General features: G+C 48.3%; 1 protein-coding gene across 1 annotated transcript in view; it reads right to left on the bottom strand.

Moving 5' to 3' along the window:
- Positions 1-252: 252 nt before the first annotated feature.
- birc2 (baculoviral IAP repeat containing 2) overlaps positions 253-25623 on the bottom strand; it is a 35896-nt gene continuing 10525 nt past the window's right edge. The window contains exons 5-14 of the mRNA XM_038987096.1: positions 19607-19722; positions 12945-13119; positions 11006-11297; positions 10679-10778; positions 8816-8894; positions 8280-8328; positions 6073-6185; positions 5499-5628; positions 1302-1400; positions 253-422 (exon numbers count right to left, since the gene is read on the bottom strand). Coding sequence (XP_038843024.1) covers positions 253-422; positions 1302-1400; positions 5499-5628; positions 6073-6185; positions 8280-8328; positions 8816-8894; positions 10679-10778; positions 11006-11297; positions 12945-13119; positions 19607-19722 — 1323 coding nt within the window. The remainder of the gene's footprint in view (positions 423-1301; positions 1401-5498; positions 5629-6072; positions 6186-8279; positions 8329-8815; positions 8895-10678; positions 10779-11005; positions 11298-12944; positions 13120-19606; positions 19723-25623) is intronic.

Genomic DNA, 25623 nt, shown 5'->3' with positions numbered 1-25623 from the left:
AGTTAGGGAGCTAGGGAGTAAAGGGACTAGGAGTTAGGGAGCTAGGGAGTAAAGGGACTAGGAGTTAGGGAGCTAGGGAGTAAAGGGACTAGGAGTTAGGGAGCTAGGGACTAGGAGTTAGGGAGCTAGGGAGTAAAGGGACTAGGAGTTAGGGAACTAGGGCGAGCCACAGTGAGGGATGTTCAAGGTGAAGTCTCTAGCAGGTTAGGGTAAGGGGAAAAGAAGTTAGGGTGTGAGGTAAGAGTTGAAAGGTCAGAAGTCAGGTTTACCCATGAGGTCTCTGAGCAGGTAGACATCGTTCTTCTGGATCCAGTTCCTGAAGACCTCAGCTGCTGCGTTTCCTTTAGTCAGCACCAAGTCTATCAGTCTGGCTGTCTGCTGCTGGGAGGACTGGCCCTGGAGACCACTGTATTCCTCTCCACCTGAAGAGACAGGGGTCAGAGGTCAACACCAAGTCTATCAGTCTGGCTGTCTGCTGCTGGGAGGACTGGCCCTGGAGACCACTGTATTCCTCTCCACCTGAAGAGACAGGGGTCAGAGGTCAACACCAAGTCTATCAGTCTGGCTGTCTGCTGCTGGGAGGACTGGCCCTGGAGACCACTGTATTCCTCTCCACCTGAAGAGACAGGGGTCAGAGGTCAACACCAAGTCTATCAGTCTGGCTGTCTGCTGCTGGGAGGACTGGCCCTGGAGACCACTGTATTCCTCTCCACCTGAAGAGACAGGGGTCAGAGGTCAACACCAAGTCTATCAGTCTGGCTGTCTGCTGCTGGGAGGACTGGCCCTGGAGACCACTGTATTCCTCTCCACCTGAAGAGACAGGGGTCAGAGGTCAACACCAAGTCTATCAGTCTGGCTGTCTGCTGCTGGGAGGACTGGCCCTGGAGACCACTGTACTCTTCACCTACTGTAGAGGTATCATAACATCAATATAGTACTGTAGTAATAGCTAGTAGTTTAAGATGTAGTAGTATATTTGTAATAATATAAAGATATACTGATGGGCGCTCCAGGACCAACTAAACATGAATATTGTAGTAGTAGCAGCTTGTAGTATATACCATGTATTAGTAACATACTGATGACGTTCTGCTCTCTGAGGTGCTCCAGGACAGACTCAACACTCTTCACAACATAAATACTACTACTAATGAATATTATTAAATTATTTCAGTAGTGTAAAGACATACTGATGACGTTCTGCTCTCTGAGGTGCTCCAGGACAGACTCAACACTCTTCACAACATAAATACTACTACTAATGAATATTATTAAATTATTTCAGTAGTGTAAAGACATACTGATGACGTTCTGCTCTCTGAGGTGCTCCAGGACAGACTCAACGCTCTTCAGACGCTGAACCAACGCTGCCTGGTGTCTCTTCAAGAACGAATTACCATCTGGAGAGAGGAGAGACAGGGGAGAGAGCGTTGGGAGGAGGGAGAGAGCGTTGGGAGGAGGGAGAGAGCGTTGGGAGGAGGGAGAGAGCGTTGGGAGGAGGGAGAGAGCGTTGGGAGGAGGGAGAGAGCGTTGGGAGGAGGGAGAGAGCGTTGGGAGGAGGGAGAGAGCGTTGGGAGGAGGGAGAGAGCATTGGGAGGAGGGAGAGAGCGTTGGGAGGAGGGAGAGAGCGTTGGGAGGAGGGAGAGAGCGTTGGGAGGAGGGAGAGAGCGTTGGGAGGAGGGAGAGAGCGTTGGGAGGAGGGAGAGAGCGTTGGGAGGAGGGAGAGAGCGTTGGGAGGAGGGAGAGAGCGTTGGGAGGAGGGAGAGAGCGTTGGGAGGAGGGAGAGAGCGTTGGGAGGAGGGAGAGAGCGTTGGGAGGAGGGAGAGGGCGTTGGGAGAGGGAGAGAGCGTTGGGAGAGAAGGAGAGAGCGTTGGGAGGAGGGAGAGGGCGTTGGGAGGAGGGAGAGAGCGTTGGGAGGAGGGAGAGAGCGTTGGGAGGAGGGAGAGAGCGTTGGGAGGAGGGAGAGAGCGTTGGGAGGAGTGAGAGAGCGTTGGGAGGAGTGAGAGAGCGTTGGGAGGAGGGAGAGAGCGTTGGGAGGAGGGAGAGAGCGTTGGGAGGAGGGAGAGAGCGTTGGGAGGAGGGAGAGAGCGTTGGGAGAGGGCGTTGGGAAAGGGCGTTGGGAAAGGGCGTTGGGAGAAAGCGTTGGGAGAAAGCGTTGGGAGAAAGCGTTGGGAGGGGGCGTCGGGAGAGGGCGTCGGGAGAGGGCGTCGGGAGAGGGCGTCGGGAGAGAGAGGGAGAGAGAGAGAGGGAGAGAGCGTTGGGAGAGGGAGAGGGCGTTGGGAGAGGGAGAGGGCGTTGGGAGAGGGAGAGGGCGTTGGGAGAGGGAGAGGGCGTTGGGAGAGGGAGAGGGCGTTGGGAGAGAGAGGGAGAGAGCGTTGGGAGAGAGAGGGAGGGAGGGAGTTGGGAGAGGGCGTTGGGAGAGAGGGAGAGAGCGTTGGGAGAGAGAGGGAGAGAGCGTTGGGAGAGGGAGAGGGCGTTGGGAGAGAGAGGGAGAGAGCGTTGGGAGAGAGAGGGAGAGAGCGTTGGGAGAGAGAGGGAGAGGGCGTTGGGAGAGAGAGGGAGAGGGCGTTGGGAGAGAGAGGGAGAGAGCGTTGGGAGAGAGAGGGAGAGGGCGTTGGGAGAGGGAGAGGGCGTTGGGAGAGGGAGAGGGCGTTGGGAGAGGGAGAGGGCGTTGGGAGAGGGAGAGGGCGTTGAGGGCGTTGGGAGAGGGCGTTGGGAGAGGGCGTTGGGAGAGGGCGTTGGGAGAGGGCGTTGGGAGAGGGCGTTGGGAGAGGGCGTCGGGAGAGGGCGTCGGGAGAGTGGTCGGGAGAGAGAGGGAGAGGGCGTCGGGAGAGAGAGGGAGAGGGCGTCGGGAGAGAGAGGGAGAGAGCGTCGGGAGAGAGAGGGAGAGAGCGTTGGGAGAGAGAGGGAGAGAGCGTTGGGAGAGAGAGGGAGAGAGCGTCGGGAGAGGGCGTCGGGAGAGGGCGTCGGGAGAGGGCGTCGGGAGAGGGCGTCGGGAGAGGGCGTCGGGAGAGGGCGTCGGGAGAGGGCGTCGGGAGAGAGCGTCGGGAGAGAGCGTTGGGAGAGAGAGGGAGAGAGCGTTGGGAGAGAGAGGGAGAGAGCGTTGGGAGAGAGAGGGAGAGAGCGTTGGGAGAGGGAGGGAGAGAGCGTTGGGAGAGGGAGGGAGAGAGCGTTGGGAGAGGGAGGGAGAGAGCGTTGGGAGAGGGAGGGAGAGAGCGTCGGGAGAGAGAGGGAGAGAGAGAGAGGGAGAGAGCGTTGGGAGAGGGAGAGGGCGTTGGGAGAGGGAGAGGGCGTTGGGAGAGGGAGAGGGCGTTGGGAGAGGGAGAGGGCGTTGGGAGAGGGAGAGGGCGTTGGGAGAGAGAGGGAGAGAGCGTTGGGAGAGAGAGGGAGGGAGGGAGTTGGGAGAGGGCGTTGGGAGAGAGGGAGAGAGCGTTGGGAGAGAGAGGGAGAGAGCGTTGGGAGAGGGAGAGGGCGTTGGGAGAGAGAGGGAGAGAGCGTTGGGAGAGAGAGGGAGAGAGCGTTGGGAGAGAGAGGGAGAGGGCGTTGGGAGAGAGAGGGAGAGGGCGTTGGGAGAGAGAGGGAGAGGGCGTTGGGAGAGAGAGGGAGAGAGCGTTGGGAGAGAGAGGGAGAGGGCGTTGGGAGAGGGAGAGGGCGTTGGGAGAGGGAGAGGGCGTTGGGAGAGGGAGAGGGCGTTGGGAGAGGGAGAGGGCGTTGAGGGCGTTGGGAGAGGGCGTTGGGAGAGGGCGTTGGGAGAGGGCGTTGGGAGAGGGCGTTGGGAGAGGGCGTCGGGAGAGGGCGTCGGGAGAGGGCGTCGGGAGAGGGCGTCGGGAGAGTGGTCGGGAGAGAGAGGGAGAGGGCGTCGGGAGAGAGAGGGAGAGAGCGTCGGGAGAGAGAGGGAGAGAGCGTCGGGAGAGAGAGGGAGAGAGCGTTGGGAGAGAGAGGGAGAGAGCGTTGGGAGAGAGAGGGAGAGAGCGTTGGGAGAGGGAGGGAGAGAGCGTTGGGAGAGGGAGGGAGAGAGCGTTGGGAGAGGGAGGGAGAGAGCGTTGGGAGAGGGAGGGAGAGAGCGTTGGGAGAGGGAGGGAGAGAGCGTTGGGAGAGGGAGGGAGAGAGCGTTGGGAGAGGGAGGGAGAGAGCGTTGGGAGAGGGAGGGAGAGAGCGTTGGGAGAGGGAGGGAGAGAGCGTTGGGAGAGGGAGGGAGAGAGCGTTGGGAGAGGGAGGGAGAGAGCGTTGGGAGAGGGAGGGAGAGAGCGTTGGGAGAGGGAGGGAGAGAGCGTTGGGAGAGGGAGGGAGAGAGCGTTGGGAGAGGGAGGGAGAGAGCGTTGGGAGAGGGAGGGAGAGGGCGTTGGGAGAGGGAGGGAGAGGGCGTTGGGAGAGAGAGGGAGAGAGCGTTGGGAGAGAGAGGGAGAGAGCGTTGGGAGAGGGAGGGAGAGAGCGTTGGGAGAGAGAGAGGGCGTTGAGAGGGAGAGAGCGTTGGGAGAGGGAGGGAGAGAGCGTTGGGCGAGGGAGGGAGAGAGCGTTGGGAGAGGGAGGGAGAGAGCGTTGGGAGAGGGAGGGAGAGAGCGTTGGGAGAGAGAGGGAGAGAGCGTTGGGAGAGGGAGGGAGAGAGCGTTGGGAGAGAGAGGGAGAGAGCGTTGGGAGAGGGAGGGAGAGAGCGTTGGGAGAGGGAGGGAGAGAGCGTTGGGAGAGGGAGGGAGAGAGCGTTGGGAGAGGGAGGGAGAGAGCGTTGGGAGAGGGAGAGAGCGTTGGGAGAGGGAGGGAGAGAGCGTTGGGAGAGGGAGAGGGCGTTGGGAGAGGGAGAGATAGTTTGCATTTGATTCAGTTGGACTCTGACACCAGAAGCTCATTAACTGGGCCAAGCCAGAGGACAATAACTTCCCCCTCAATGTCAGCAAGACAAAGGAGCTGATCGTAGACTACAGGAAACGGAGCGCAAGAGGACAAGTACATTAGAGTGTCTAGTTTGAGAAACAGACGCCTCACAAGTCCTCAACAAACACCAGTCTCAACGTCAACAGTGAAGAGGCGACTCCGGGATGCTGGCCTTCTAGGCAGAGTTGCAAGGAAAAAGCCATATCTCAGACTGGCCAATAAAAATAAAAGATTAAAACAGGCAAAAGAACACAGACACTGGACAGAGGAACTCTGCCTCCCAGAGTCGCCTCTTCACTGTTGACGTTGAGACTGGTGTTTGTTGAGGACTTGTGAGGCGTCTGTTTCTCAAACTAGACACTCAAATGTACTTGTCCTCTTGCTCAGTTGTGCACCGGGGCCTCCCACTCTTCTTTCTATTCTGGTTAGAGCCAGTTTGCGCTGTTCTGTGAAGGGAGTAGTACACAGCGTTGTTCGAGATCTTCAGTTTCTTGGCAATTTCAGATGAAAGATCTCTGTTTCTGCCTATTTTGAGCCTGTAATCAAACCCACAAATGCTGATGCTCCAGATTCTTAACTCTCCCTCCCTCCCTCCCTCCCGCTCCCTCCCTCCCTCCCATCAGCCGTACCAGAAGCCATCTCCTCGGCCAGCATCTCTCTCTCCTCCTCTCTCTTCTGATCTTCTGCACTCAGCAGGTCTGAGACCAGTTCCTGGACCGTCTTGTAGTTCTCTCCGCTGGTCAGGATCTTACTCTGGACCTGTAGATTATAGACACACAAGACAGTGAGTCCCTCTGCTTAATGGAAAGATATAAAGCTCGCATTGATGTGCCATCCTGGATGAGCTGCACTACCTGAGCCACTTGTGTGGGTTGTAGACTCCGTCTCATGCTACCACTAGAGTGAGGGCACCGCCAGCATTCAAAAGTGACCAAAACATCAGCCAGGAAGCATAGGAACTGAGAAGTGGTCTGTGGTCACCACCTGCAGAACCACTCCTTTATTGGGGGTGTCTTGCTAATTGCCTTTAATTTCCACCTTTTGTCTATTCCATTTGCACAACAGCATGTGAAATTTATTGTCAATCAGTGTTGCTTCCTAAGTGGACAGTTTGATTTCACAGAAGTGTGATTGACTTGGAGTTACATTGTGTTGTTTAAGTGTTCCCTTTATTTTGTTGAGCAGTGTAATTATGTTATGTACCGTCTGCTTGACCAGGCCACGCTCAAATCCCATCTCTAGAGCCGACACAACCACCGCAGTGTTCATCATCACTGCATCTTCCGACCGCTCCTCACCTGGACCCAGGTTGACCACTAGAGGGGGAGGGAGAGAGCGGGAGAGAGTGGGAGGGAAGGAGGGAGAGTGCGGAAGGGAAGGAGGGAGAGAGCGCGGGAGGGAGAGAGAGAGAGAGAGAGAGAGCGAGAGAGCGAGAGAGGGGGAGAGCGAGAGAGAGGGAGAGAGGGAGAGAGAGCGGGAGGGAGGGAGAGAGCGGGAGGGAGGGAGAGAGCGGGAGGGAGGGAGAGAGCGGGAGGGAAGGAGGGAGAGAGCGGAAGGGAAGGAGGGAGAGAGCGGAAGGGAAGGAGGGAGAGAGCGCGGGAGGGAGAGAGAGAGCGCGGGAGGGAGAGAGAGAGAGAGCGGGAGGGAGAGAGAGAGAGAGAGAGAGCGGGAGGGAGGGAGAGAGAGAGCGGGAGGGAGGGAGGGAGAGAGCGGGAGGGAGGGAGGGAGAGAGCGGGAGGGAGGGAGGGAGAGAGCGGGAGGGAGGGAGGGAGAGAGCGGGAGGGAGGGAGGTAGCGGGAGGGAAGGAGGGAGAGAGGGGAAGGGAGGGAGGGAGAGAGAGAGAGGGAGGGAGGTAGAGAGAGAGACGGAGGGAGGTAGAGAGAGAGCCGGAGGGAGGTAGAGAGAGAGCCGGAGGGAGGTAGAGAGAGAGCCGGAGGGAGGTAGAGAGAGAGCGGGAGGGAGGGAGAGAGCGGGAGGGAGGGAGAGAGCCGGAGGGAGGGAGAGCCGGAGGGAGGGAGAGAGCGGGAGGGGAGGGAGAGAGAGAGAGAGAGCGGGAGGGAGGGAGAGAGCGGGAGAGAGAGAGAGAGCGGGAGGGAGGGAGAGAGCGGGAGGGAGGGAGAGAGAGAGAGAGCGGGAGGGAGGGAGAGAGAGAGAGAGCGGGAGGGAGGGAGAGAGAGAGAGAGAGGGAGGGAGGGAGAGAGCGGGAGGGAGAGAGAGAGCGGGAGGGAGAGAGAGAGCGGGAGGGGGAGAGAGAGCGGGAGGGATGGAGAGAGCGGGAGGGATGGAGAGCGGGAGGGAGGGAGAGAGCGGGAGGGAGGGAGAGAGCGGGAGGGAGGGAGAGAGAGAGCGGGAGGGATGGAGAGAGAGCGGGAGGGATGGAGAGAGAGCGGGAGGGATGGAGAGAGAGCGGGAGGGAGGGAGAGAGCGGGAGGGAGGGAGAGAGCGGGAGGGAGGGAGAGAGCGGGAGGGAGGGAGAGAGCGGGAGGGAGAGAGAGAGCGGGAGGGAGAGAGAGAGCGGGAGGGAGGGAGAGAGCGGGAGGGAGGGAGAGAGCGGGAGGGAGGGAGAGAGCGGGAGGGAGAGAGAGAGCGGGAGGGAGGGAGAGAGAGAGCGGGAGGGAGGGAGAGAGAGAGCGGGAGGGAGGGAGAGAGCGGGAGGGAGGGAGGGAGAGAGCGGGAGGGAGGGAGAGAGCGGGAGGGAGAGAGAGAGCGGGAGGGAGAGAGAGAGCGGGAGGGAGAGAGAGAGCGGGAGGGAGGGAGAGAGCGGGAGGGAGGGAGAGAGCGGGAGGGAGAGAGAGAGCGGGAGGGAGGGAGAGAGCGGGAGGGAGAGAGCGGAAGGGAGGGAGAGAGCGGAAGGGAGGGAAACTGTTAGCGTTATGGTTGCTGCTGTGGAATCCGGTGGTTCCCTTTCAGTGGGTCACTCGTTAGAACACAGCTATGGAGAGTGGAGTTCGAACCACCTCATAATGAAGAGCTCTAAAATCATCCCGCCTGACAAGCCCAATGAAAGGTACCGGAAGCCCTGCTTTCTCCAGGAGATAAAACCCAGGCTCGGGTTAATTCACGCAATTCTTCCGCTCTACACCTCGCTGAGCAGAACGATTCACACATTCTTAAAAACAAACATTTGAACGAGCAACTGTCAAGCTTTGCTACAACAGTGTGTTCTTCATCTCTGGATGAGTTTGGTCCCTGTTTTCGTGTTTTTCCTACAACACCTAGTTATTCTTCTGCCTGTTTAGCTAACTTGCTATAAGTAAGATGGTAAAGTCAGGTGTTCAGTTGATTAGCTGTAAACACACAGCAGCTCCTATATAAAAAGAAACTACAATAATAAATGAATATATTATTATAATTTAAAAAATATATATTGTCAAGACACAACGTGTCCAAAAACTTTAATTGTTACTCACTTGGTGGGTCCACAAACTCCCTGGAGATGCTGTCCCCATTGGTCAGGAGCTGTAGGGGGAGGAGCCAGGAGAGTTTACTTCCTGTTTCGACTGATGTTCAGATCAATCAGATGATGGATCTTTATTCACATCACAATGTTCTACCAGACAGCTAATCAATACACAGCTAATCAACACACACCTAATCAATATATGATTGTATAAACAGGTCATTGATGTTAGGTGTGATTATATGGTGTATAAACAGGTGTGAATATGGTGTATAAACAGGTGTGAATATGGTGTATAAACAGGTGTGAATATGGTGTGTAAACAGGTGTGAATATGGTGTGTAAACAGGTGTGAATATGGTGTGTAAACAGGTGTGAATATGGTGTGTAAACAGGTGTGAATATGGTGTATAAACAGGTGTGAATATGGTGTGTTAACAGGTGTGAATATGGTGTGTAAACAGGTGTGAATATGGTGTGTAAACAGGTGTGAATATGGTGTATAAACAGGTGTGAATACGGTGTATAAACAGAAGCAGGTGTTACCTGTTCAAAGAGCCGAGGGAAACGAGCCTGGATCTGATGGACAAACTCCTGACCTTTCTCCTGGAGCAGGTACACACACCTGGAGATTACCATAGTTACATTAAAATATACTGACACCTAGAGGTTAATATATACTGACAGGTTACCATAGTAATATATACTGACACCTAGAGGTTAATATATACTGACAGGTTACCATAGTAACATATACTGACAGGCTACCATAGTCACAGTAATATATACTGACACCTAGAGGTTAATATATACTGACAGGTTACCATAGTAACATATACTGACACCTAGAGGTTAATATATACTGACAGGTTACCATAGTAACATATACTGACAGGCTACCATAGTCACAGTAATATATACTGACAGGTTACCATAGTAACATATACTGACACCTAGAGGTTAATATATACTGACACCTAGAGGTTAATATATACTGACGGGTTACCATAGTAACATATACTGACACCTAGAGGTTAATATATACTGACAGGTTACCATAGTAACATATACTGACACCTAGAGGTTAATATATACTGACAGGTTACCATAGTAACATATACTGACACCGAGAGGTTAATATATACTGACAGGTTACCATAGAAACGTATACTGAGAGGTTGCCATATTCACATATACTGACAGGTTACCATAGTCACAGTAATATATACTGACAGGTTACCATAGTCACAGTAATATATACTGACACCTAGAGGTTAGTATATACTGCCAGGTTACCATAATAACATATACTGACACCTAGAGGTTAATATATACTGACAGGTTACCATAGTAACATATACTGACAGGCTACCATAGTCACAGTAATATATACTGACACCTAGAGGTTAATATATACTGACAGGTTACCATAGTAACATATACTGACAGGCTACCATAGTCACAGTAATATATACTGACACCTAGAGGTTAATATATACTGACAGGTTACCATAGTAACATATACTGACACCTAGAGGTTAATATATACTGACAGGTTACCATAGTAACATATACTGACAACTAGAGGTTAATATATACTGACAGGTTACCATAGTAACATATACTGACAGGCTACCATAGTCACAGTAATATATACTGACAGGTTACCATAGTAACATATACTGACACCTAGAGGTTAATATATACTGACGGGTTACCATAGTAACATATACTGACACCTAGAGGTTAATATATACTGACAGGTTACCATAGTAACATATACTGACACCTAGAGGTTAATATATACTGACAGGTTACCATAGTAACATATACTGACACCGAGAGGTTAATATATACTGACAGGTTACCATAGTAACATATACTGACAGGCTACCATAGTCACAGTAATATATACTGACACCTAGAGGTTAGTATATACTGCCAGGTTACCATAGTAACATATACTGACACCTAGAGGTTAATATATACTGACAGGTTACCATGGTAACATATACTGACAGGTTACCATAGTCACAGTAATATATACTGACAGGTTACCATAGTCACATTAATATATACTGACAGGTTACCATAGTCACAGTAATATATACTGACAGGTTACCATAGTAACATATACTGACAGGTTACCATAGTCACAGTAATATATACTGACAGGTTACCATAGTCACAGTAATATATACAGACAGGTTACCATAGTCACAGTAATATATACTGACAGGTTACCATAGTCACATTAATTCACAGCCATTGCAGTAATCAAGTCTGAAGGTGATGAGTTGACCAGTTCAGATAGCTGACTACTGGCTCTGTCTAGTACTATTTTCCAGTTGTTCAATCAGCTTGTCACTAACACACACGTTATATGGCAGCGCTGTAAGGGGTGGTTACCTAGGGAACCATTTGGCGTGCTCCACCCAGGGGTCGTCACCTGACTCCCAGCACCTCAGACCCCCGTCACAGCAGAAACACTTCACGTCATCATTACGCCCTGCAACACACACACACACACAGGGTCTGATTAGGAGGTGTAGAGGTACTGCTAAATGTCTGGGTAAAGCCCAGGGGAACACCAGAAGCTCCAAGGTTCCTCCGATCACAGGAACAGTGTCTATGGGGATACTAACAGGACATTTGTTGCCAAGGACTTACCTGTTAAACAAAACAAGTATAAAATACATGTTATATTGGAATGCAGATATTGAATATTTCTCTTACCGACGTAGTAGAACCCTGCCTTGGCCAGCTGGTCGGGGCGAACAGGGATACGTAAGGGCCAGTGGACAAAGGTCAGCAACCTCTCCTCACGCTGCTGCATGGCTGGGTTAGACACGTTACTGAGGCCTGGGGGGCTAGAGACAGGGGCTACTGCCCCGGGGGGCACTCCTACACCTCCCGCCCCGCCCGCCATGGACACGTTGTCGGCCCGGTCTCCTCTGACGAAGCGACAATTGGGGTAATGTCTCTGGTGCTCCGACACGGCCCGGTCCCCTGGCTCCCAGGTACTGAGCTAGAGACACACAGAGAAGAAAGAGATGCAATCATATCTCTCGCTCTCTGGACAAAATGACCGGGAAGATTTTAATTTACCCGCCATTTGAGAAATTTAGCAGGACCCATATGCATTGGGTGCGTCACCCATTAGGGTGTCCAACTTAGTACCACTTTTGACACCATTGATCATCACATTCTTTTGGAGAGATTGGAAACCCAAATTGGTCTATGCGGACAAGTCCTTGCTTGGTTTAGATCTTATCTGTCAGAAACATATCAGTTCATCTCTGTTTGTCCTCTGACAAATCAATGGTACGTTTCCATGTTCCTCAAGGTTCCGTTTTAGGACCACTATTGTTTTCACTATATATATTCTACCTCTTGGTGATGTCAACTTTCACTGCTACGCAGACGACACACATTTGACACACATTTCAATGAAACATGGTGAAGCTCCAAAATGTCCTACCCTGGAAGCCTGTGTTTCAGACATAAGGAAGTGGATTGGCGGTAAATGTTATACTTTTAAACTCTGACAAAACAGAGTTCTAGGTCCCAAGAAACAAAGAGATCTGTTGGCTCTGACAATTAATCTTGATGGTTGTACAGTCGTCTCAAATAAAACTGAAGGACCTCGGCGTTACTCTGGACCCTGATCTCTCTTTTGACGAACACATAAAAAAATATTTCAAGAGCAGCTTTTCTAAGAAATAAAAAAAATCTGAAACTTTGTGTCAAGAAATGATGCATAAAGATGTAGACTACTGCAATGCTCTACTCTCCGCCTACCCAGATAAGGCACTAGATAAACTTCAGTTAGTGCTAAACGCGGCTGCTAGAACCAAAACAATGTATATTACTCCAGTGCAGCCTGGCTTCCCGTCAAGGCTGATTTCAAGGTTTTACTGCTAACCTACAAAGCATTACATGGCCTCGCTCCTACCTATCATTCCGAGTTGGTCCTGCCGTACATACCTACACGTACGCTACGGTCACAAGACGCAGGCCTCCTAATTGTCCCTAGAATTTCTAAGCAAACAGCTGGAGGCAGGGCTTTCTCCTATAGATCTCCATTTTTATGGAATGGTAGGAGTAGGCTGTGATTCGATGACAAATTAACAGGCACCGCATTGATTATATGCAACGCAGGACAAGATAGTTAAACTAGTAATATCATCAACCATGTGTTGACTAGTGATTATGTTAAGATTGATTGTTTTTTTTATAAGTTTAATGCTAGCTAGCAACTTACCTTGGCTCATTGCAGCCACAAGGTAATTTTGAAGCTGCACTCGCGTAACAGGTGGTCAGCCTGCCACGCAGTTTCCTCGTGGATTGCAATGTAATCGGCCATAATCGGCATCTATCGGCCATGGCGATTAATCGGTTGACCTCTAATTTTGACCACCCCTTTGTTCAGGGACACATTATTCAATTTCTGTTAGTCACATGCCTGTGGAACTTGTTCAGTTTATGTCTCAGTCGTTGAATCTTATGGTCATACAAATATTTACACATGTTAAGTTTGCTGAAAATAAACGCAGTTGACAGTGAGAGGACGTTTATATAATTACTACTTTAAAGTGGCTGTGGATAAGCTAAAAGACTAACATGTGCATGTAAAATGTAGTATATAGTAGTAGTAGTAGTAGTAATAGTATACCTGTCCTCCACAGGTGAAGCAGGCCACGCGGTCTCCCTGCCCCAGGTAATAGAAGCCAGCCGTAGCCAGCTCAGAGGGGGTGATGATGGACAGGGTCCAGGAGTGGAAGGAGTCCAGACGGTCCTGCTCTCTCCTCATACTGGGGTTGTGACAGGAAGGGGGTCTCTGGTGGGACCTACAGACACATCATCAGATATAGGGGGCCGTACTACTATGGCTGACCCTGTAAAACAACACATTTCACCCGTGATCATCCTTTTACGTGGCATTATTAAATGGGGCCCCCACTTTAAAAGAAGAGCAACTCTAGACATCAATAGTAGGGATTGGCTGATGCTCAATGTTCATTTCAAATCTCCCTTCCGTCATATCTGAGCCAAAATGACACCAATGTCAATGAAACTTTGTAAGTCAACTTGATTGGAGATACACAACCCACTCCCTGGCCTTGTCACGAGCCATCCGGCCATTACCGAGAACCACATACCAGAGTTCTTAACTGGTCGTTAGCGTTAGGAAAAAAAAATACAATTTCTTGCCAAGACGTAGCTCAATATCTAGGAAAACGACGAGACTACAGAGTCCTGAAAGTGACCATTACACTTGACACCTTTTTCAGACAACCGCAACTCAATGTTGACAATTTATCCTACCTAGCTACGGTACATTCTTCCATAAAGCACAGCTAGCTAGCTAAGTAAAGTTCATTGTCAACACCAACCTTTTGGAAACCTGCCATACTGGAACCTGCCATACTGCTATACTGGAACCTGCCATACTGCTATACTGGAACCTGCCATACTGCTATACTGGAACCTGCCATACTGCTATACTGGAACCTGCCATACTGCTATACTGGAACCTGCCATACTGCCATACTGGAACCTGCCATACTGCTATACTGGAACCTGCCATACTGCTATACTGGAACCTGCCATACTGCTATACTGGAACCTGCCATACTGCTATACTGGAACCTGCCATACTGCTATACTGGAACCTGCCATACTGCCATACTGGAACCTGCCATACTGCTATACTGGAACCTGCCATACTGCTATACTGGAACCTGCCATACTGCTATACTGGAACCTGCCATACTGCTATACTGGAACCTGCCATACTGCTATACTGGAACCTGCCATACTGCTATACTGGAACCTGCCATACTGCCATACTGGAACCTGCCATACTGCTATACTGGAACCTGCCATACTGCCATACTGGAACCTGCCATACTGCTATACTGGAACCTGCCATACTGCTATACTGGAACCTGCCATACTGCTATACTGGAACCTGCCATACTGCTATACTGGAACCTGCCATACTGCTATACTGGAACCTGCCATACTGCTATACTGGAACCTGCCATACTGCTATACTGGAACCTGCCATACTGCTATACTGGAACCTGCCATACTGCTATACTGGAACCTGCCATACTGCTATACTGGAACCTGCCATACTGCTATACTGGAACCTGCCATACTGCTATACTGGAACCTGCCATACTGCTATACTGGAACCTGCCATACTGCTATACTGGAACCTGCCATACTGCTATACTGGAACCTGCCATACTGCTATACTGGAACCTGCCATACTGCTATACTGGAACCTGCCATACTGCTATACTGGAACCTGCCATACTGCTATACTGGAACCTGCCATACTGCTATACTGGAACCTGCCATACTGCTATACTGGAACCTGCCATACTGCTATACTGGAACCTGCCATACTGCTATACTGGAACCTGCCATACTGCCATACTGGAACCTGCCATACTGCTATACTGGAACCTGCCATACTGCCATACTGGAACCTGCCATACTGCTATACTGGAACCTGCCATACTGCTATACTGGAACCTGCCATACTGCTATACTGGAACCTGCCATACTGCCATACTGGAACCTGCTATACTGGAACCTGCCATACTGCTATACTGGAACCTGCCATACTGCCATACTGGAACCTGCCATACTGCTATACTGGAACCTGCCATACTGCCATACTGGAACCTGCCATACTGCCATACTGGAACCTGCCATACTGCTATACTGGAACCTGCCATACTGCTATACTGGAACCTGCCATACTGCCATACTGGAACCTGCCATACTGCTATACTGGAACCTGCCATACTGCTATACTGGAACCTGCCATACTGCTATACTGGAACCTGCCATACTGCTATACTGGAACCTGCCATACTGCTATACTGGAACCTGCCATACTGCTATACTGGAACCTGCCATACTGCCATACTGGAACCTGCCATACTGCTATACTGGAACCTGCCATACTGCTATACTGGAACCTGCCATACTGCTATACTGGAACCTGCCATACTGCTATACTGGAACCTGCCATACTGCAACATGCCATACTGCCATACTGGAACCTGCCATACTGCTTTCTAATACATACAATACATACAACGCTCATCTAGTTAGTTACTCCACCATGATACAGTCAAACTGGCTAGATTAGGTGTGCAGCCAGAGGTCAGTTTCAGCACAAACACTGCTAGCTAGCCTACATTTTCCTCAACCAAGACCAGCCGCTCACAACACAGTTATCTATGTTGAATCTAAACCCGGCCAATGCACATGCAAGTAGCGCATCGACTATGCATTGCAGGGAGTGTAAGTATCTAGATCAACACGCTGCTGTTCGAGCATCAAGGACAAATTCCAGCCCTTACCTTTATGAGGCATTAATTCAGTACACCCAACTCATGCCATTTTAATACAAATTTGCGATGAACGATCAACAGTTCCTTTTCAGTGTGTTCCCAAAAATCTGAAACCGCTTACCCAGTTAGCAAAATTACAATTTAAAATATATCTGTTCCAGACGTTCAAGTTAGGTTAATTTTCAGTTCTGAATGTATGTTAAAAAATACTCAGCCAAAATAAATTCAACATGAAACAATTTCAATGTATTGAGTTACAGTTCATATAATTTTCAAATTCTTGATATTTTCCAGATTGACGGACCTTCATGTCTTAAAGTAATGATGGACTGTCATTGCTCTTTACTTACTTGAGCTGTTATTGCCATAATATGGACTTGGTATTTTACCAAATAGGGCTATCTTCTGTATACCACCCCTACCTTGTCACAACACAACTGATTGGTTCAAACGCATTAAGGAAAGAAATTCCAAAAATGAACATTTAACAAGGCACACCTGTTAATTGAAATGCATTCCAGATGACTACCTCATGCAGCTGGTTGAGAGAATGCCAAGAGTGTGCAAAGCTGTCATCAAGGCAACGGGTGGCTACTTTGAAGAACCTCAATTATAAAATATGTTTTGATTTGTTTAACACTTTTTTTGGTTAATACATCACTCGGGGCTCCCAAGTGGTGCAGTGTTCTAAGGCACTAGAGACCCTGGTTCGATTCCAGGCTGTATCACAACCGGCCGTGATTGGGATTCCCATAGAGCGGCACACAATTGGCCCAGCATCGTCCGGGTTTGACCAGGGTAGGCCGTCATTGTAAATACGAATTTGTTCTTAACTGACTTGCCTAGTTAAATAAAGGTTAAATAAATAAAAATTCCATATATGTGTTATTTCATAGTTTTGATGTCTTCACTATTATTTTACAATGTAGAAAATAGTAAAAATAAAGAAAAACCCATGAATGAGTAGGTGTGTCCAAACTTTTGACTGGTACAGTAAGTATTCACACCCCTTAGTCAATACTTTGTAGAAGCTCCTTTGGCAACAATTACAGCTGTGAGTCTTTCTGGGTAAGTCTCTAAGAGATTTGCACACCTGGATCATACAATATTTGCACATTCATTTCTTCAAGCTCTGTCAAGTTGGTTGTTGATCATTGCTAGACAGCCATTTCTTGCTATAGATTTTCAAGCCGATTTTAATGAAAAATACTTAACTAGGCCACTCAGGAACATTCAATGTCTTCTTGGTAAGCAACTCCAGTGTATATATGGCCTTATGTTTTAGGTTATTGTCCTGCTGAAAGGTTAATTGGTTTCCCAGTGTCAGTTTTCCTCTAGGATCTGTCTGTCTTTAGCTCTATTCCCCTTCATCATTATTTTGGTATTTTCTCCCCTTTTTCTCCCCAATTTCGATCTCGTCTCATCGCAGAAACTCCAACATGCTCGGGAGGCGAAGGTTGAGTCATGCGTCCTCCGAAACATGACCCGCCAAACCGCGCATCTTAATACCCGCCCGCTTAACCCGGAAGCCAGCCGCACCACTGTGTCGGAGGAAACACCGTTCACCTGACGACCAAGGTCAGCCTGCAGGAGTAGCTGCAGGAGTAGCTAGAGCACGATGAGCCAAGTAAAGCCCCCCCGGCCAAATCCTTCCCTAACCCAGACGACTCTGGGCCAATTGTGCGCCGCCCTATGAGACTCCCGATCACGGCCGGTTGTGATAAAGCCCAAGATCGAACCAGGGTCTGTAGTGACGCCTCTAGCACTGAGATGCAGTGCCTTAGACCGCTGCGCCACACGGGAGGCCCCTATTCCGTTTCTTTTTATCCCCAAAAATTCCCTAGTCCTTGCCGATGACAAGCATACCCATAACATGATGCAGCCACCACCATGCTTGAAAATATGAAGTGGTACTCAGTAATGTGTTGTTGGATTTGTGTTGTTGGATTTTCCCCAAACCTAACGCTTTCTATTCACGACATAAAATGAATTCCTTTGGCACATTTTTTGCCGTTTTTCTTCAGTGTCTTGTTGCAAACAGGATGGAATATATTTATTCCGTACAGGATTCCTTTTCACTCTATTATTTAGGTTAGTATTGTGGAGTAACTACAATGTTGTTGATCCATCCTCAGTTTTCTCCTATCACAGCCATTAAGTCTAACTTTTTTAAAGTCACCAAGGGCCTCATGGTGAAAACCCTGAGCAGTTTCCTTCCTCTCTGGCAACTGAGTTAGGAAGGACGCCTGTATCTTTGTAGTGACTGGGTGTATTGATACACCATCCAAAGTGTAATTAATAACTTCCTCATGCTCAAAAAGGATATTCAATGTCTGCTTTTTATTTTATCCATCTACCAATAGGTGCCCTTTACGAGGGATTGGAAAACCTCCCTGGTCTTTGTGTTTGAAATTCACTGCTCGACTGAGGGATCTTACAGATAATTGTGTGTGTGGGGTACTGAGATGAGGTAGTCATTCAAAAAACATTTTAAACACTATTATTGCACACCAGTGGTGGTAGGTGCCGTTTAAGATAAGTGGGGAGGATTATTTTTGGCCTTATTTCTATTACAGCATATTAGGTTACTGTCATTCATATTCCATTCACCCAGTTCAACGTAACATCGATAGGTTTAGGTTACTGTCATTCATATTCACCCAGTTCAATGTAACAGTGATAGGTTTAGGTTACTGTCATTCATATTCACCCAGTTCAATGTAACAGTGATAGGTTTAGGTTACTGTCATTCATATTCACCCAGTTCAATGTAACAGTGATAGGTTTAGGTTACTGTCATTCATATTCCATTCACCCAGTTCTATGTAACAGTGATAGGTTTAGGTTACTGTCATTCATATTCACCCAGTTCAATGTAACAGTGATAGGTTTAGGCTACTACGTGATACTCAAATTATCCCTATACCCATCATGAGGTTGCTACAACCTAGCCTATGAATGGAAGTTCCCAACATAGGTCGAGAGAAATTTGAGTAATGAGACATTGACACATTCAATTCCGCCTTGCACACTCTGGCCTGCATCTAGCTGATCTAGGGTGTAGTCATTAGTCCAACAGTTGTAAACTAGAGTTTCTATTGGACAAATTCAGGTATGTTTAAGAAACGTTTTCAACAGAATCGGCGGAATGAATACACCCCGATCACACATTGTTCACTTTCATCCAGCCTACCAGTCTAGAACCACGAATACAGCCTACCCGTCTAGAACCACGAATACAGCCTACCAGTCTAGAACCACGAATACAGCCTACCAGTCTAGATCCACGAATACAGCCTACCAGTCTAGAACCACGAATACAGCCTACCAGTCTAGATCCATGAATACAGCCTACCAGTCTAGATCCACGAATACAGCCTACCAGTCTAGAACCACGAATACAGCCTACCAGTCTAGAACCACGAATACAGCCTACCAGTCTAGAACCACGAATACAGCCTACCAGTCTAGAACCACGAATACAGCCTACCAGTCTAGAACCACGAATACAGCCTACCAGTCTAGAACCACGAATACAGCCTACCAGTCTAGAACCACGAATACAGCCTACCAGTCTAGAACCATGAATACAGCCTACCAGTCTAGAACCATAAATGTGCTACACAGAACTTCATTGCCCGCTAGCAGTCACATGCAATAGCAGCGGTACGACCATAATCTGCATTGCTAATGCACGTGTCATTTTACACTTTTTGCTTATCGTTTTAATATTTGTTTGGGTTTAAACGTTATGAAAAATGGTCTATTTGTCAGATCCCTAATTATTAGTCTTGTGTATTAAAGTAGTGTTATTTTATATTTCTCTGGTAACACCTACAGAAAGTTTTAAGAGAACATTTGACAAATAAATTATGCTTAAATAAATGTCAGTGCAGCCAACCAATCAGAGTGTAGAAACAGCCAATAAGATCGTAGAAACAGCCAATAAGAGCCTTACATGTCCTCTACTTCTCGGGAGCTCAGTGGGCTGGAGGGGGGCGCGACACCGGGCTCTTCACCGGACACCGGTGAAGGGGTGGAGACGGGGAGGGGGGCTGGGCCAGGTCCTGACACCTGGGAGAGATAACACACGTTATTAGACATCGGACATCACCCCCACCACCACCCCAACGATATTATAACCCCCACCATCACCCCAACAATCATTATAACCCCCACCACCATCACCCCAACGATCATTATAACCCCCACCACCATCACCCCAACGATCATTATAACCCCCACCCCCATCACCCCAACGATCATTATAACCCCCACCATCACCACAACGATCATTATAACCCCCACCACCACAACTATCATTATAACCCCTCCACCATAACTATCATTATAACCCCTCCACCATAACGATCATTATAACCCCCACCACAACGATCATTATAACCCCCACCACGACCACAACTATCATTATAACCCCCACCACCACCACAACTATCATTATAACCCCCCCCACCACCACTATCATTATAACCCCCACCACAACGATCATTATAACCCCCACCACCACAACGATCATTATAACCCCCACCACAACGATCATTATAACCACCATCACCCCAACGATCATTATAACCCCCACCACAACGATCATTATAACCCCCCCACCACAACTATCATTATAACCCCCACCACAACGATCATTATAACCCCCACCACCATCACCCCAACGATCATTAGAACCCCCACCACAACGATCATTATAACCCCCACCACCACCACAACGATCATTATAACCCCCACCACAACGATCATTATAACCCCCCCACCACAACGATCATTATAACCCCCACCACAAAGATCATTATAACCCCCACCACCACCACAACTATCATTATAACCCCCACCATCACCCCAACGATCATTATAACCCCCCCCACCACAACTATCATTATAACCCCCCCCACCACAACTATCATTATAACCCCCACCACCACAACTATCATTATAACCCTCACCACAACGATCATTATAACCCCCACCACCACCACCACGATCATTATAACCACCACCACCACGATCATTATAACCCCCACCACGATCATTATAACCACCACCACAACGATCATTATAACCCCCACCACCATCACAACTATCATTATAACCCCCACCACAACTATCATTATAACCCCCACCACCACCACAACGATCATTATAACCCCCACCACCACCACAACGATCATTATAACCCCCACCACCACAACTATCATTATAACCCCCACCACCACAACTATCATTATAACCCCCACAACTATCATTATAACCCCCACCACCACAACTATCATTATAACCCCCACCACCACAACTATCATTATAACCCCACCACCACAACTATCATTATAACCCCCACCACCACAACTATCATTATAACCCCCACAGCTATCATTATAACCCCCACCACCACAACTATCATTATAACCCCCACCACCACAACTATCATTATAACCCCCACCACCACAACTATCATTATAACCCCCACAGCTATCATTATAACCCCCCCCACCACAACTATCATTATAACCCCCACCCCCATAACTATCATTATAACCACCATCACCACACCTATCATTATAACCCCCACCACAACTATCATTATAACCCCCACCACCATAACTATCATTATAACCACCATCACCACACCTATCATTATAACCCCCACCACAACTATCATTATAACCCCCATCACCACAACTATCATTATAACCCCCACCCCCATCACCACAACTATCATTATAACCCCCACCACCACAACTATCATTATAACCCCCACCACCACAACTATCATTATAACCCCCACCACCACAACTATCATTATAACCCCCACCACCACAACTATCATTATAACCCCCCCCACCACAACTATCATTATAACCCCCACCACCACAACTATCATTATAACCCCCACCACCACAACTATCATTATAACCCCCACCACCATAACTATAATTATAACCCCCACCACATAACTATCATTATAACCCCCACCACCATAACTATCATTATAACCCCCACCACCATAACGATCATTATAACCCCCACCACCACCACAACGATCATTATAACCCCCACCACCACCACAACGATCATTATAACCCCCACCACCACAACTATCATTATAACCCCCACCACCACAACTATCATTATAACCCCCCCACCACAACTATCATTATAACCCCCACCACCACAACTATCATTATAACCCCCACCACCACAACTATCATTATAACCCTCACCACAACGATCAGTATAACCCCCACCACCACGATCATTATAACCACCACCACAACGATCATTATAACCCCCACCATAACTATCATTATAACCCCCCCACCACAACTATCATTATAACCCCCACCACCACAACTATCATTATAACCCCCACCACCACAACTATCATTATAACCCTCACCACAACGATCAGTATAACCCCCACCACCACCACCACGATCATTATAACCACCACCACAACTATCATTATAACCCCCACCACCACAACTATCATTATAACCCCCACCACCACAACTATCATTATAACCCCCACCACAACTATCATTATAACCCCCACCACCACAACTATCATTATAACCCCCACAGCTATCATTATACCCCCCCCACCACAACTATCATTATAACCCCCACCACCACAACTATCATTATAACCCCCACCACCACAACTATCATTATAACCCCCACCACCACAACTATCATTATAACCCCCACCACCACAACTATCATTATAACCCCCACCACCACCACCACGATCATTATAACCCCCCCCACCACAACTATCATTATAACCCCCACCACCACAACTATCATTATAACCCCCACCACCACAACTATCATTATAACCCCACCACCACAACTATCATTATAACCCCCACCACATAACTATCATTATAACCCCCACCACCATAACTATCATTATAACCCCACCACCACAACTATCATTATAACCCCCACCACCACAACTATCATTATAACCCCCACAGCTATCATTATAACCCCCACCACCACAACTATCATTATAACCCCCACCACCACAACAACCATTATAACCCCCACCACCACAACTATCATTATAACCCCCACAGCTATCATTATAACCCCCCCCACCACAACTATCATTATAACCCCCACCCCCACCACCATAACTATCATTATAACCACCATCACCACACCTATCATTATAACCCCCACCACAACTATCATTATAACCCCCACCACCATAACTATCATTATAACCACCATCACCACACCTATCATTATAACCCCCACCACCACAACTATCATTATAACCCCCACCCCCATCACCACAACTATCATTATAACCCCCACCACCACAACTATTATTATAACCCCCACCACCACAACTATCATTATAACCCCCACCACCACAACTATCATTATAACCCCCACCACCACAACTATCATTATAACCCCCCCCACCACAACTATCATTATAACCCCCACCACCACAACTATCATTATAACCCCCACCACCACAACTATCATTATAACCCCCACCACCATAACTATAATTATAACCCCCACCACATAACTATCATTATAACCCCCACCACCATAACTATCATTATAACCCCCACCACCACAACTATCATTATAACCCCCACCACCATAACGATCATTATAACCCCCACCACCACAACGATCATTATAACCCCCACCACCACAACTATCATTATAACCCCCACCACCACAACTATCATTATAACCCCCCCACCACAACTATCATTATAACCCCCACCACCACAACTATCATTATAACCCCCACCACCACAACTATCATTATAACCCTCACCACAACGATCAGTATAACCCCCACCACCATCACAACTATCATTATAACCCCCACCACAACTATCATTATAACCCCCACCACCACCACAACGATCATTATAACCCCCACCACCACCACAACGATCATTATAACCCCCACCACCACAACTATCATTATAACCCCCACCACCACAACTATCATTATAACCCCCACAACTATCATTATAACCCCCACCACCACAACTATCATTATAACCCCCACCACCACAACTATCATTATAACCCCCACAGCTATCATTATAACCCCCACCACCACAACTATCATTATAACCCCCACCACCACAACTATCATTATAACCCCCACCACAACTATCATTATAACCCCCACCACCACAACTATCATTATAACCCCCACAGCTATCATTATAACCCCCCCACCACAACTATCATTATAACCCCCACCACCACAACTATCATTATAACCCCCACCACCACAACTATTATTATAACCCCCACCACCACCACCACGATCATTATAACCCCCCCCACCACAACTATCATTATAACCCCCACCACCACAACTATCATTATAACCCCCACCACCACAACTATCATTATAACCCCCACCACCACAACTATCATTATAACCCCCACCACCATAACTATAATTATAACCCCCACCACATAACTATCATTATAACCCCCACCACCATAACGATCATTATAACCCCCACCACCACCACAACGATCATTATAACCCCACCACCATAACGATCATTATAACCCCCACCACCACCACAACGATCATTATAACCCCACCACCACAACTATCATTATAACCCCCACCACCACAACTATCATTATAACCCCCACCACCACAACTATCATTATAACCCCCCCACCACAACTATCATTATAACCCTCACCACAACTATCATTATAACCCTCACCACAACGATCATTATAACCCCCACCACCACAACTATCATTATAACCCTCACCACAACGATCATTATAACCCCCACCACCACCACCACGATCATTATAACCACCACCACAACGATCATTATAACCCCCACCACCATCACAACTATCATTATAACCCCCACCACAACTATCATTATAACCCCCACCACCACCACAACGATCATTATAACCCCCACCACCACGATCATTATAACCCCCACCACCACAACTATCATTATAACCCCCACAACTATCATTATAACCCCACCACCACAACTATCATTATAACCCCCACCACCACAACTATCATTATAACCCCACCACCACAACTATCATTATAACCCCCACCACCACAACTATCATTATAACCCCACCACCACAACTATCATTATAACCCCCACAGCTATCATTATAACCCCCACCACCACAACTATCATTATAACCCCCACCACCACAACTATCATTATAACCCCCACCACCATAACTATCATTATAACCCCCACCACCACAACTATCATTATAACCCCCACCACCATAACTATCATTATAACCCCCACCACAACGATCATTATAACCCCCACCACCACAACTATCATTATAACCCTCACCACAACGATCATTATAACCCCCACCACCACCACCACGATCATTATAACCACCACCACAACGATCATTATAACCCCCACCACCATCACAACTATCATTATAACCCCCACCACAACTATCATTATAACCCCCACCACCACCACAACGATCATTATAACCCCCACCACCACGATCATTATAACCCCCACCACCACAACTATCATTATAACCCCCACAACTATCATTATAACCCCACCACCACAACTATCATTATAACCCCCACCACCACAACTATCATTATAACCCCACCACCACAACTATCATTATAACCCCCACCACCACAACTATCATTATAACCCCACCACCACAACTATCATTATAACCCCCACAGCTATCATTATAACCCCCACCACCACAACTATCATTATAACCCCCACCACCACAACTATCATTATAACCCCCACCACCATAACTATCATTATAACCCCCACCACCATAACTATCATTATAACCCCCACCACCACAACTATCATTATAACCCCCACCACCATAACTATCATTATAACCCCCACCACCATTACTATCATTATAACCCCCACCACCACA

The sequence above is a fragment of the Salvelinus namaycush genome, unplaced genomic scaffold (assembly GCF_016432855.1).
Source record: "Salvelinus namaycush isolate Seneca unplaced genomic scaffold, SaNama_1.0 Scaffold642, whole genome shotgun sequence".
Taxonomy (NCBI): domain Eukaryota; kingdom Metazoa; phylum Chordata; class Actinopteri; order Salmoniformes; family Salmonidae; genus Salvelinus; species Salvelinus namaycush.
Note: the sequence above shows the minus strand (reverse complement) of the source record. Positions and strands in the feature narration are given on the sequence as shown.